This window comes from Podarcis muralis, chromosome 17 (genome assembly GCF_964188315.1).
Source record: "Podarcis muralis chromosome 17, rPodMur119.hap1.1, whole genome shotgun sequence".
Taxonomy (NCBI): Eukaryota; Metazoa; Chordata; class Lepidosauria; order Squamata; family Lacertidae; genus Podarcis; species Podarcis muralis.
Window position 1 is genome coordinate 27,409,144 of NC_135671.1, and position 14,792 is coordinate 27,423,935.

Sequence of the window (14,792 nt, forward strand, 5' to 3'; positions counted from 1 at the left end):
CAACCAAGCCTAATCTATGAGAAGTACTACTTTCTGTACTCTATAAAGGATCTCAGGCATACCTGACTACGGAGTTTTGAAAAGCATACAGTCATCTCATTGATATTAAAATGTCCAAGAAAGTATTGGGCAAAGTCCTGGATTAACTGAAGTCAGCCTGATGTTTCATAACTATACAGAATTAGATAGCACCAGGGCTGTTGTGTACTCTGCGCTAAAAACAAATTTTAATTAAGTGCCTAAGGAATTCAATTTTAATTCAATTTTAATTAAGTGCCTAAGGGTGGCGCTGTGGGTTAAACCACAGAGCCTAGGACTTGCCGATCAGAAGGTCGGCAGTTCGAATCCCCGCGAAAGGGTGAGCTCCCGTTGCTCGATCCCTGCTCCTGCCAACCTAGCAGTTCGAAAGCATGTCAAAATTGCAAGTAGATAAATAGGAACCGCTCCGGCGGGAAGGTAAACGGCGTTTCCATGCGCTGCTCCGGTTCGCCAGCAGTGGCTTAGTCATGGTGGCCACATGACCCGGAAGCTGTATAATAAAGCCGGAAGCCAATAAAGCAAGATGAGCGCCGCAACCCCAGAGTCGGTCACGACTGGACCTAATAGTCAGGCGTCCCTTTACCTTTACCTTTAAGGAATTCAAGTCCTGCACCAAGAAAAGCTGAATTCTGCAACTGGAATTAATTATGTTAATTTGCCTCTTTTGTTTTCCTGAGAAGGGTCAAAGAGTTACTAAGAGAAGAGAAGTCATACTCCCTACTGTTGGAAACTAAGCCTCAATTCTGGTTTCTGAGATTGTCTACAGTTTCAGTGGTCTAGTTCCTGATGGGGTTATTCTTCCCATTGTGTCTTGTAAATACATAGTTATGCCTTGACAGCACTAAGGGGGTAATCAGGGCACAAATAAACATGTGTGGCTGCATTTCATGTGCTGATGTTAAGTAACCTGCCAACGATTTGTGCTACAAGGTTCTAATAACCTAATATTGCACTTTTAACTTTCCAAACAACTAGGAATGCTGAAGCCATGGAAACCGAGTGCTGGGAAGCACAGAACTCTGCGAGGAGCATCTCTGCCAAACGGAGGCTCCAGCCATTTGTTGGAACTGTTTGTTCCTAAGGTTCCCTGTCCCTCTCCAAATGTCACTGTGTTGTTCTGCAGAACCACCCACCCCACAGCTTCCTGCACAGTTGTCTCCCCAAATGGTGTTTTTGAAAAGCTAGCCTACTTCTGAGTCAGCGGCCTTTCTTCCTATGACATGCATTCCAAACCCTTAATCATAATCTTGCATCTGAAGCTGCTCCAATTTTAACGTGGATTTTGATTCCTGAGAGATGAAGCGCCGTACAGCTTCTTCCTACCCCAAAATGCATATTCTCTCTCTCCCCCCCCCCCAATGTCTTTATTGCAGGTGTGAATCTGCAAGTAAAGGCTACAAACAGCTATTGGATAAAAATGATCTATGATGTTTTGTCAGCCCACCCAACTCAAGCAAGTTAGTACATGCCGTCTTCATCAATGTCATTACATCATTACCTTTAGAAGTGAAGCTACTGAACTGCAAAAGAAGAGAAAAAACAGTTTTTCTCAGCTAATTATGCAAAGTGTTGTTCAGCTTAAGAACTGCAACCAGCTTTTCCACAGAACCAGCTTACGGACTTGCTGTTAGCATAAAAGGCTCTAAATGACTCGGGACTCAAGGACCTGAGGATCATCTTACTCACTGCCAACCGACCCAGGGATTGTGATTGGCAGGAGATGCCCTGCTCTTCATTTCATCCGTGGCAGAAGGCAGAAGGGCAGTGGCATGAGACAGGGAGTTCTTGGTGACAGCGGCCCATAGATGGAACTGCCTTCACAGCTGCCATTTTGAAAAGAAAGCTGAAGACCGCTATGGCAGACATGTCCAACCGGTCGATCACGATCTACTGGTCGATTGCGGGGTGTCTGTGGTTGATCATGGTGGATTGCCCCCCCAAAGCTCCCCCTCCCCCCAAAAAACTCAACAACAGTAGATCACAGTCTCTTGCAAGTTGGATGTGCCTGTTCTATGGGCATGAACAAATTACACTTTAACTTTTCAAACAAAGATAAAAAGGGCCAAGATAAAAAGAAGTGCTTTGGGCATGTCCAAGGGCTTAGATGCATCCCGAACAATCTCTGACCTCCCCCACAACCTCCCCACCCAGTGTCCTATCACAACCGATTTGCATTTCAGAAGAGATGTTTGTGAAACACAAGTGCAAAGCTCCCTCTTTAGGGGCGAACAGATCTTTGAATCCTAGCCCAGGTATTTTAACACAACGTACGGATATTAACTTTGGCTGCAATCCTGTGAGATGGCAGAAAGCCCTGCTAGATTCTGGAAGCTGGAGTAAACCTCTAGGAACATGCATAGAATTGACAACATGGTGGTATGTGTGTCAGTATCAAGCCCAGCCCTGGATGCAACCCCAAAGGGCACAATGAACAAACAGGGCCTCTAAAGGGCACCAGAGATGTTCCAGGAAACAACAGCAAACAAAGGTTTGGCCAGGAAGATGCTGTAGCAGCTTAGAAACAAGAAAGGGAGAGCAGTTATGCTGCTAGTATTTGGTGGAGGGTGGCTAATTTTCCTGCTTTCACTTGTTATCTCACTTTCACCACTTTTGTTTTAATATGCCTAGGCTAATATCTAGGCTTGTTTTCTGTGAGTTCTGTGATTTACCTGGATATAGCTATGCATGAATATAGCTATGTACAGATGCATGAATACACAGAGTACAAAGGAAAGTGGAAGCGTGAGACGAACAGGAAAGCTCAGCATCAACATCAGCTGAGTCCTCAGTTATATGGTCTTAAGTATCATGTTTCCATGGCACATGGGTGACCTAGGATATCAAGAACACTGGTAATGTATCAATCACGGAACTGAGATGGCATGAGTTTTAACAAGGTAAAAGATGCTTCACAGATAAGTGCTGATTATTGTAGAAGGAAGGGCTGGTTTTTTAAAAAAGTTTTTTACAGCTGTTCTATTTAATGCTGAGTCTTAGTAAATATGAAACCTCTTTTGCGTCTCCTTTGCTACTGTCCCTCTTCCTGGGGCTTCTACAGGAGATGGATGAAACTTTAATTGTTCACTGTCCCAATTTGATCTTCACATTTCTCAGCAACTTCAGAAAACGGCTTCAAACCACTGAGTTCCACATCCCTAGAAATGATTTACCTTCTCAAACATCCCCAAAGCTTTAGCAGAAAAGGAACGTGGAAGTGTGCACAGCAGTGCAGGTAACAAAAGGAAATAACCTATGGGATTTATCCGCTTCTGTTCTTGTCCCCATCATAGAGCAGTTTTGAAATTCTATTTTAAAGAGCTACACGGAAGCCACACAAGCATCTTTCATATGACAAGGCAAATGCACTAATGGAAACAGCATTTAAAATGACTTCGTATCCTTACAGTATTGCTGCACTACCAAAATGAGTATATTTACTTAGTAGTGGTAACACTTTTATGTAAATGCTGTGGGCGATGGGAGTCCACACTTCAAGTGTGGGTTTTACCTGTGAGTACCTCAAAGATGTCTTGCTAATATATATAAATATATATAGATGAAGAACAATAGCAAAAACGCAGAGATCCTTCTAAGGAAGCCAGAGCAAGCCAGGGTGCATCTTTTTTGGGATTAAAGGCTGGTTCTCACATGCATGAACATCGCTTGACCACTCGCCTCTCCGATGCTGCACATCTGAGTGTGCAAACTTCCGCCACTGGTAAAGTACTGTATAAGAGGCAATGCACAACCTCTGTGATATGCGACCTGTGGCGCTTCTTTCACACATGTACATAATAGTTGCTTGCTGCTGGAGTAATGCTGTGATAAGCAGGAACATACAGGAGATGCAAGTTTCCGAACTTTTTTTTTTTTGTTTAACTCAACTGGCCTCATATAAAGGTTATTGATTTCTCACAGTCTGGGTGTGTGTGGATCAACCCAACTTCTACTGATCTGTTCTAAACATCTGCACGCTTCTCAAACCTGCAGAGCCTCCGTGTCCATGTCACGTGCTAGCTGCACACGATCCACGGAGAGTTGCCTCTTGTCTGTCGTTCGCTTCATGCTGACAGCACTGGGTACTTTCTGTTACATTACACGAACAGATAAAATCCCAAACAGGAGAATTGCGTCTCCCAAAAGATGGATATTGGCATTTTCCTGTATGTTTATAAGATATTGCACGCTCTCTCTCTCTCTTTGTGTAGCATGTATTTGTTAATATATAGATAGAGAGAGAAAGATGCATGGGAGCAGATCCTAGGTGTAGCATATGTAATAGCTTAACATTGTTATAAAATACATGCACAATACCTCCAACAGATAAGCAGTGGGACTTCTCCAAGACCATGTTTCTGAAGCAGCCACATCATGGTTCAGCGGCAGCAATTGTATGAGCTGAACTTCTCCACGCCTCGCTTCATGACTTCAGCTCTCCCTCTCCCCACTGTTTTAAATTAGAGGGTTCCAAAGACGTTGCTTATCTTGTCTTGCAAGACTGTTTCTTTGTTCTTGTCTGGTTCTGGTTTGGGCATTTGCTTTTGCAATTTGTGTGTGTGGGGGGAGGGGGGTGTTGTTCAAGAAAGCGGCACCTCCTTCCTTGTCAAATAGACACAGGGCACACGATGATCCTGTCTTCTAGAAGGACGCTGACGATCAGGAACACAAAGTAAAGCCCAAACATGGTGAAGCCCAGGAATTTGTTCATCCTCCACTTGCAAGCCGCAATGGAGAGGATGACGAAGAGCAGCATGATGAAAAGGAGGACTATTGCGCAGAAGAGCCCGTTGCTGCTCACGGCCACAGGGACGAAATTGTTGATCACAGCATAGAGGAGCCATGGCAGAGGAAGGCTGTTGGGGGAAGAGAGAGAGAGAGAGACAATATTGGAAATGCTTTTGCAAAGGTAGGCTTTGCTAACAACTGGAAGACAATGTGATTTAGCTCACAGGCGACATTGGAAAGGCTATCAGTAGAGAGCATGGAAACATTTCTTTGGAGAATGGTAGTGCATTAGAATCTGGAGGAGACTCTTGAGAGTCCCATGGACTGCAAGAAGATCAAACCTATCCATTCAGAAGGAAATCAGCCCTGAGGGCTCACTGGAGGGACAGATCCTGAAACTGAGGCTCCAGTACTTTGGCCACCTCATGAGAAGAGAAGACTCCCTAGAAAAGACCCTCATGTTGGGAAAGATGGAGGGCACAAGGAGAAGGGGACGACAGAGGACGAGATGGTTGGATAGTGTTCTCGAAGCTACTAACATGAGTTTGACCAAACTGCGGGAGGCAGTGGAAGACAGGAGTGCCTGGCGTGCTCTGGTCCATGGGGTGTCAAAGAGTCAGACACGACTAAATGACTAAACAACAACAAGTGCATTAGAAGGGGCAAAGGGTTTTCTGCGCCAGAATATGACGAGGAGGTTGCTGGCTGAGGTCCACTGCAAGGAGAACCAGCTCCTGTCACCTTGAGCATTACACCATTCTCCGGACAGTGGTCAAAGGCAGCAAAAGTGCATTTTGCCACACCATCAACACGGTGGCAGTGAAAGCTATATGATAAAGCCAACACCAACTAGTGTAAGAATGTCACATTTAACATGCCTTTATGCATGGGTGGGTTGTTAATATAAACCACTCACTTTTATTTGTGATACGCAGTTGTGTCTTATTTTAACTTGTTTTTAATCCAGATTTTAGAGCATTTTATTAGCTGGTGTTCAATTTACTCAGAGTAGACCCTTTCAAATGAATGTGCCTAACAAAGTCAGGTTCACTGTTTTCAATGGGCCTGCTTTAAACTTAGTTTGAATACCACCCACTGTTCCTATGTAAACCTCTTAAGAGATTTTTAGTATGTTAAGTGGTAAAAATGATAAACAAATCCACGAAGAGAAGTAACTTTGAGGAGCTTTCACAGGTTGAGAACTACTTTTCCCTTGAGGTGTCGTATTTCTAATTTACATCTTTTCCCCAAAGTAGCAAGGAAGAACTGCAACTAATAACTGTAGTGTGAAGTTTCAATCTGTGGCTTAAGTTAAAATTGGGTGTTGCCGCTTTTTTAAAAAAGAAAAACATTACTTACCCCACAGTGATGTCAAAGATGTTACTTCCGACAGAGCTGGATACTGCCATGTCCCCCAGGCCTTTACGTGCCACAATAACACTGGTAATTAAGTCAGGGATCGATGTGCCAGCAGCTAAAATCGTCAGACCCATGATTTCTTCACTGATGCCAATGGTTTCTCCCACCTAAACACAAAATAATACGCTGAAATCGTGGAAGCGAGAAATATTTCTTTGTGAAACATACTTAGCAGAGTAGAGAAGTATACTCTAGCCCAGGCATAGGCAAACTTGGCCCTCCAGATGTTTTGGGACTACAGTCCCCATCATCCTTGACCACTGGTCCTGTTAGCTAGGGATGATGGGAGTTGTAGTCCCAAAACATCTGGAGGGCCGAGTTTGCCTATGCCTGCTCTAGTCTCTCTGTGTGCTTAATTCAGGGCTGACGTCCTCAATGGAGCAGGTCGCCAGGAGGAAGAATGGTTACATGTCCAAGCAGTCCTTCCCTTTGCTCTTTGGTGATTCCATCTTTAGTCTTAGCTGATCTATGAAGAGAGCTTTCCTTATTGACCTAATAACACTGATGGTCTTCTTTCAAAGGGCTTTCAGCATTTGTTACCTGGTCCCTTAGCTGGTCTGGCGTTCTTCAAGCTGTTAGGTGTGCTGCTGATTTCGCTTTTGAGCACCGTGCTGTTTTAGCTCCCCAACTCCATAAGTACATTTCTGGATATAAAAATTATCCTCAGAGGTTTTTCTCCAGATCTATAGCACTTTTTCAAAGGTAGAGGGCTGTGATTGGATACAGGGCCTTTTCGATTGTGGCACCACTTGTCTGGCATCTTTCCAGCACCAGCTGAAGACCTTTTTATTTTTCCAGGGTGGGTTTCTTCAGTACCCTGTTCTGTTTTTATGCTGAAATGGCTGTTTTACTTATTTTATGGTATTGTTCTACAACTCCATATCCCTTTCCTGTTTTAGGTTGCCCCGGAAGGTCTTAAATAACAGTACTAAATAAAAAACAGCTTCCGTCCCCCATCCTTACATCCAGAGCTTCATCTCACTCTACCAGTTTTATCGTCAAGGTACAGAAGCAGAGTAAAAAAGCCATTAGATGTATCAAGTTAAGTCAGACCGGAACGGTTACACACAAAACAGAGATGTATCTTTCACTTACTTGATGTGCCCACCAGACCATTAGGTAAGAAAATACTGCTATCCAAGAGATCGATCCGAAAAATGTTAAGGGGAAAAACTTCTTTGAGCTCTGAAAAACAGAAAGAATGGGAACAGTAAGCAGAGGTGCTACTAGTTTACTCCAAAGTCCACAAAATGAGGCATTCTACTGAAATTTACCCAGATTTCCCTAGATGTATAATCTGTTTTGCTTCTATGTGCATGGCCAATCCACCCCAACCACATTTTTATCCTTCTGACTTGAGGGATTAAGGCAGACAGAAATAATCACAAGAAATTCTCCTGTAATAAACCTTTTCACAATTTAATCCTTAATGCATCCAGGAGCCGGCCCTTGCAATTTGCTGGATGTTGTTACCCTCCTCCTCTAGTTTTGAAATGCCCCTGTGTCTTGGAAGCACATTTCCGCAAGATCTTTGCATCTCTAGTGTGAGAGAGGGCATGGCAAAAGGGTTCTGAAAGGATTAGTTGAAACTATCCATCGGCTTTTCCCAGTAGTGATGTATGGAAGTGAGAGATAGACCATAAAGAAGGCTGATCGCCGAAGAATTGATGCTTTTGAATTATGGTGCTGGAGGAGACTCTTGAGCGTCCCATGGACTGCAAGAAGATCAAACCTCTCCATTCTGAAGGAAATCAGCCCTGAGTGCTCACTGGAAGGACAGATCCTGAAGCTGAGGCTCCAAGACTTTGGCCACCTCATGAGAAGAGAAGACTCCCTGGAAAAGACCCTGATGTTGGGAAAGATGGAAGGCACAAGGAGAAGGGGGCGACAGAGGACAAGATGGTTGGATAGTGTTCTCGAAGCTACCAGCATGAGTTTGACCAAACTGTGGGAGGCAGTGGAAGACAGGAGTGCCTGGCGTGCTCTGGTCCAGGGGGTCACGAAGAGTCGGACACGACTAAACGGCTAAACAATAACAATCCATCGGCTATTTCCCATCTGAACATTTCCTTCCAGAAGAAATGCATAATTTTTTTTTGTAATGCGTATTGGAAAGAACCTAGCACCTTCCTTATCACTAGCCAGCTTTCCTGCCGTCATGGCAATAGGACATGCTGACAAGTATTTTTTATAAAGCAAATATCCAATTTCCACCCTGACAACACCAATTGGATTCAGCAACTTGAAGGAAGATTAGCTGGCTCAGTGCAGCTGATATGCAATGCTTCATCTGAGCAATTTAGATTTCCTTGATGCACATTTCAGCTCTTAAATTATGAAGTGCAATAAATTACAACTAGAGCGACAACCTTTAAACATTAGGTTAATCAATGCAAAAGCTCCCCAAATAATCGGGCAGCACATTTTAATAAAGTTAATTATTTTAACTCTAAGTGCTTTTGTGTAAGTACGTGCAGAAAAATAATTTACATTATTAAAATGTGCTGCCTAGCGAGCTTTTGAATACAGCGCAGCTACAGATGATAGGCACCATCAAAGAAGATACATTTATTCTTCATGGGATGTAATGCCTCTCCTACAATGGTATCACTTTTGAAAATACACCCACATCCCCCAAAGCATGAAGAATGAATTACCAGTTTGATTAAAGCCAATCCATAATTGACTAAGATTTCTTTAACTGGGTGACAGTCATCATTACTACCAAATAACTTTTGATAAAACAAACGAGTTGTTCCTTAAAGCATATTCCTATGAGCAGCACGAATCCATTGTTAGAAATACGTGAATTAATTAAGATTTCTTTGGAAAACGTGCCCAAATAGGTTTTGAGAACAAAAAAAAAGGCGTACAGGGACATCATTTGAATCAGTACATTCCTCAACCCCAGGCCCCAGCTGGTTTGCAGTAGCCCTGCCTTGCTAAGACAATTTTTCTTTAGGTGTTTAATCTGTCTACAGTGGTGTCCAAACGTTTTTCAAAGAGGGCCAGATTTGATGAAATGAAGGACCGTGACTTTTTTTTAGGAATGAAGTTGTTGAGCTTTTATTGTTTTTTATGATTTCCCCTCAAAGTTGTTGAGCTTTTATTAGGATTGAAGTTGTGGAGGTTTTTTTTTTTTTAGGATTTTACCCCAGGAAATAAACTGCCACAGGGGCCAGATTAAACTGACCGGCAGGCCAGATTAGGCCCCTGAAATGGACTTTGGACATGCCTGGTCTACGCTTTACGATGGTGCAACCAGTTGCCTTGCTGCTCATTTGCGCATGCTACAAAGGTGTTAAAGCCTAAAGGTAAAGGTAAAGGGACCCCTGACCATAAGGTGCAGTCATGACCGACTCTGGGGTTGCGGTGCTCATCTCGCTTTATTGGCCAAGGGAGCCAGCGTACAGCTTCCGGGTCATGTGGCCAGCATGACTAAGCTGCTTCTGGTGAACCAGAGCAGCGCATGGAAACACCGTTTACCTTCCCGCCAGAGCGGTACCTATTTATCTACTTACATTTTAACGTGCTTTCGAACTGCTAGGTTGGCAGGAGCAGGGACCGAGCAACGGGAGCTCACCCCGTCGCGGGGATTCAAACCGCCGACCTTCTGATCAGCAAGTCCTAGGCTCTGTGGTTTAACCCACAGTGCCACCCGCGTCCCTGTGTTAAAGCCTACTTTAAGGGAAATACATAACGGGGCTAAAAAATACCGCTGTTGGCATTTCTAAAGGAGAGGAAGTTCTCCCATATTCACAATGGGAAATGGACTCACAAACACCTCCTTTATGGTGAGCATCTTAATTCACCAGGCTGCTCGGCTCCTTTCAAGTCTACTCCCTCAAGGACTACTTTCTTAGCAAAACTGTTTCTGAAATATCAAACTCTCCTCTTCCATCCCAAGACTTGTGCACCTGTTCATAGTCACTTCCCTATCCTTGGACTTGTCTGTCAATTGTAAGCTGATAGCCTTTCAGCTGAGAATGTAGGCATGATTTAGCCTGGAATAAAATGTGTAAGTCTTATGTGGTTAGAGAGTTAAGCAACTGCACTGGTTGGGAATCAATGGGACTTAAACGTGCTGAACTTGGGCTGGATTGCACCCCTTGTTGTTTCTGTGTTATGAATAGCATTGAGCATCTTGCTGGAACGTAAAGAAATATTAAACTACAGTAGCAGAACTGGACTTCTATTACTGAAGGAAATACAAAATAGTAAATAGAGGGACTGCAACTTCACTTGGGAGGGGCAGGCTGCTTGTCTCTAAAGGTGAGAAGCGAAACCTGCACAATCTTAGGCTGCAAAGCTTTTTATATTTGCATGGAAGGAAGCTCCACTGAAATAATAATAATAATAATAATAATAATAATAATAATAATAATAATAATAATTTTTATTTATACCCCGCCCTCCCCAGCCAAGGCAGGGCTCAGGGCAGCTAACAAGCAGTAATAAAAACAAGTTGAATGAATACAACTTAAAAACAAGATTAAAATACAACATTAAAATATTGAAATATTAAAATATTAAAATGTAGCCTCATCACAGGAGGAGAAACGAAAAAGAAAGAGGGGGAGGGAATCAAATTGGCTCCAAGCCAAAGGCCAGGCGGAACAACTCTGTCTTACAGGCCCTGCGAAAAGAAATCAGATCCTGCAGGGCCCTGGTCTCATGAGACAAAGCGTTCCACCGGCCGGAGCCACTGTTGAAAAGGCCCTGGCTCTGGTTGGAGCTAATCTAACTTCCTTAGGGCCTGGGACCACTAGGGTGTTGCTATTTATGGACCTTAAGGTCCTCCGTGGGGCATACCAGGAGAGGTGGTCCCGTAGGTACGAGGGTCCTAGGCCGTGAAGGGCTTTAAATTAAAAACAAAAAACAAAAAACGGAATTTCTTTCCAGGAAAGAACTGGTGTGCTCCCTTGATTCTATTATGGAAAACACTTTCTCCAAATGAATGCAGAAAGTTCTGCAGAAGAGGGGACTGAAGGAAACACAAACTGTTGGGCGCCTGCGGAATCCAAGGGGGACTATTTCTTATGCATATGTACTGATAATAGACATCTAAAGAAACAGCCACAGGGACCAACATGAAAGGACTATTCATGCCGTATTTTATAGGTTGCCATTAAATATTTACATAGGTAAATGGCAATATATTCACAGCTATTGTCTGCCAGCTTAAGAACGGCTCAAACCAAATGTCATTTCCCGCAGCAACTCTTGCCGGGTATTTTCTCCACCAGGAAATTTAACGGAGGCAAAGGGATCGTGAATTTAGTTACAGATCCCTAACAACCGTACACATCTTGAGAAGATCTGCTACTTAAGATACCTGTTATGCCTATTGGTGTGGTTGCTCGAGAGCGATCAGGCAAGGTCCCTCACTGGTCTTTTCAAAGGCTTTATTATTGGAGCAAAACATTTGCAATGCAGAACGCCTCCATTCCATGTCTTGCTCACTCACTAGCAGAATCTGAGAGTGGGCGGTCCTTAAACTTTCCCCAGCAGAGCAGTCTCTTGACCCCCAGCCGACGCCTCCCCTCTCTGCGCGAAAGCCTACTGTGCAGGGAAGGCTTGGGTAAAAGAGGACCTCCCTCCTCCCCGCTTTGCTCAGGCAAGGTGTCCTGGCACTGCCTTGCATCCTCCGAGCTCTTCAGCTCTTCCCCACTAGAGGCGGGGCTTCCTTCCTCCACTGAGGAAGTGCTGCTTCCCACGATTTTTGGAGGCTCTCTGTAATCCAGCTGCCCTTCCCCCTCTCGCCTCTGAGCTGATGACAGTTCCCTGACAATACCCAATATTTCAAATCCTATACAAAAAGGGAAGAATCATTGCACTGCTTACAGGGTTTCTGACGTCAGGCAGGGTAGCCCATAATGGGAAAACGATGGGGAGAATAGCCAGATAGGTGAGCTGTTTGCGGGGCGTGTCGGGCCAGGCCAGGCTGAGGGGCTGATCTTCATCCTCCTCTTCCTGTTACAAGGGAGAGAAATTGCAATAATGTTAATTTGGCTGCAAAACGGAAAGTTGTGCTTTTTATGTCGCACACCGCCCTGGGATTTTCAGATAAAGGGTGGTAAATAATAATAATACCAGCATAAAAGCTATACAAGTTTTAGCATCTTGTGATATAAGAAAGGTAACAGTTACAAATCAGTCTTGGGTTGGGTCCCAACTATGTACACTTTTCACTGAATTTCCTTTTTTTAAAAAAACAAAACTTTTTTTTTGCAATATTATATAACCCAGATTTTGGATGGCAAAGGAGCAGAAACTTATTTCAGTGAATTTGCTTTGCTTCTGCTAGTAATGGGGAGCAGCAAAAAGCTTGACAGAGGACTGAATAATCAAAACTTCTCCCTCCTCTTTCCCATCCAGCTCCTGAACATTCACGAAACATTTCCCATTCATGTTCAGCAATAAGGGCTAAAAACGTGCTTTGAAAAAATGGAGCATGTGCCCAGAATGTGTGATTCTGTGTTCTATAGTGCAGAGCCCATTCAATGTTGCATGTGCTCACAAAGGATTGGGGGGGGGGGGCAAGCACCTGTACTGTGAAAACTCATTTTCTAGCCTAGAGGCTATTCACTACGTAGAATGTTCGGATAGGAGAATCAGTTACAATTTAGCCATAAAAACCTTGCACCTACTTAATATTTCTTAATCTAAACAACTCTGCAAGGGTTTTAATGATGGGGAAAACGGGATTCCTGTACAGGCTACAGAAATGCTAAATCCCAATTAGGATATACTTTAACATGTGTTTTGGTCCATAATAAGGTAAAGGTAAAGGTACCCCTGCCCATACGGGCCAGTCTTGCCAGACTCTAGGGTTGTGCGCTCATCTCACTCTATAGGCCGGGAGCCAGTGCTGTCCGCAGACACTTCCGGGTCACGTGGCCAGCGTGACATCGCTGCTCTGGCAAGCCAGCGCAGCACACGGAACACCGTTTACCTTCCCGCTAGTAAGTGGTCCCTATTTATCTACTTGCACCCGAAGGTGCTTTCGAACTGCTAGGTTGGCAGGCGCTGGGACCGAACGACAGGAGCGCACCCCGCCGCAGGGATTCGAACCGCCGACCTTTCGATCGGCAAGTCCTAGGTGCTGAGGCTTTAACCCACAGCGCCACCTGCGTCCCTTGGTCCATAATAGTCTTGCTTTAAACTGGCTCCCAGTACGTTTCCAAGCACAATTCAAAGTGTTGGTGCTGACCTTTAAAGCCCTAAATGGCCTCGATCCAGTATACCTGAAGGAGCGTCTCCATCCCCATTGTTCAGCCCCACTGAGGTCCAGCGCCGAGGGCCTTCTGGTGGTTCCCTCACTGCGAGAAGTCAAGTTACAGGGAACCAGACAGAGGGCCTTCTCGGCAGTGGCACCCGCCTTGTGGAATGCCCTCCCAACAGATGTCAAAGAGAAAAACAACTACTAGACTTTCAGAAGACATCTGAAGACAGCTCTGTTTAGGGAAGCTTTTAATATTTAATAGGGTATTGTATTTTAGTGTTTTGTTAGAAGCTGCCCAAAGTGGGTGGGGTAATAATAATAATAATAATAATAATAATAATAATAATAATAATAAACTATGATGTTGCTGTCTTCCTGCATTACCAGCAACAGCAGTTTGCGACAGCGCTGCTGAACTGAGTAGCTTTGCTACAATTCTGAAGCAGCGTGACTCAGTTACTATGTGTAAAATCACTGAACTGTACAATTGGAAGGGACCCCGAGGGTCATCTAGTCCAACCCCATGCAATGCAGGAATCTCAGCTCAAGCAGCCCTGGCAGATGGCCATCCAACCTCTGCTTGAAGACCTCCGAGGAAGGAGAGTCCACAATCTCCCGAAGGAGCCCATTCCAAATTGTTTTTAGGCAGGTCTAGTGGCTGTTTCATCATGCTAACGTCATAGGCTCCAATATTTTTGCAAGTGAATTTTTGCCGTAATGCACCATTCCAGTTTCCTCCTGAAGTGGAGTGTTTCACATGATTCCGTATCTGCATGTTGCATAAGCCGTTCCTTCACCTTGCCAATGCTGAATGAACTATGAGGGAAACTGGCTTAGCTGCCACAGGCGTCAATCACCTGCGCGGAGACTGTGATCTGCGTGAGGTTACTCTCAGAATTGGTTGCTTGCCAGTGATCTGAGCTCACAGTCTGGCTGGCCAGGGGGAAACGAGGACAGAGCTCCTGAACCATTAATAGTTGTGCAGAAGAGGGATTTTCAGCTGATGCAATTTGCCTTCCACCTGCCTTGCCCCACCCTCCAGTCTTTGCTTCTCAATTTGTATTGTATTATTTTATGCACTGTGGCTTGCCGTTGTTTTATTGATTGTAGTTTCGAAATTATTTATTGCAATTGTTAAGATCGGGTTTCTGTTTAATTTTTATATGCTGATATTATAATTCTATACTATTCTAATGATTGTTGAATGTTACTTTATTGGATGTCGATTGCTTATTTTAAAGCTGTTTCATTATCACATTCTTGTATTGCATTAGATTGTTGTAAGGTGTACATTCTTTGTTTCTTCAGCTTGTAAACCGCCTTGAGTATTCTAAGATAGAAAGGCGGTATACAAATTAAAACTGATGATGATGACAAGTCTCTC

At 44.0% G+C, this 14,792-nt stretch overlaps 1 protein-coding gene across 5 annotated transcripts in view; it reads right to left on the bottom strand.

Moving 5' to 3' along the window:
* Positions 1-2,997: 2,997 nt before the first annotated feature.
* Positions 2,998-14,792, bottom strand: part of SLC24A2 (solute carrier family 24 member 2) — an 88,736-nt gene continuing 76,941 nt past the window's right edge. For all 5 annotated transcript variants that reach the window (XM_028712198.2, XM_077921005.1, XM_028712195.2 and 2 more), the window contains 4 exons: positions 12,028-12,156; positions 7,279-7,368; positions 6,124-6,290; positions 2,998-4,892 (listed from right to left, as the gene is read on the bottom strand). In XM_028712198.2, coding sequence (XP_028568031.2) covers positions 4,643-4,892; positions 6,124-6,290; positions 7,279-7,368; positions 12,028-12,156 — 636 coding nt within the window. In that variant the 3' untranslated portion in view covers positions 2,998-4,642. The remainder of the gene's footprint in view (positions 4,893-6,123; positions 6,291-7,278; positions 7,369-12,027; positions 12,157-14,792) is intronic.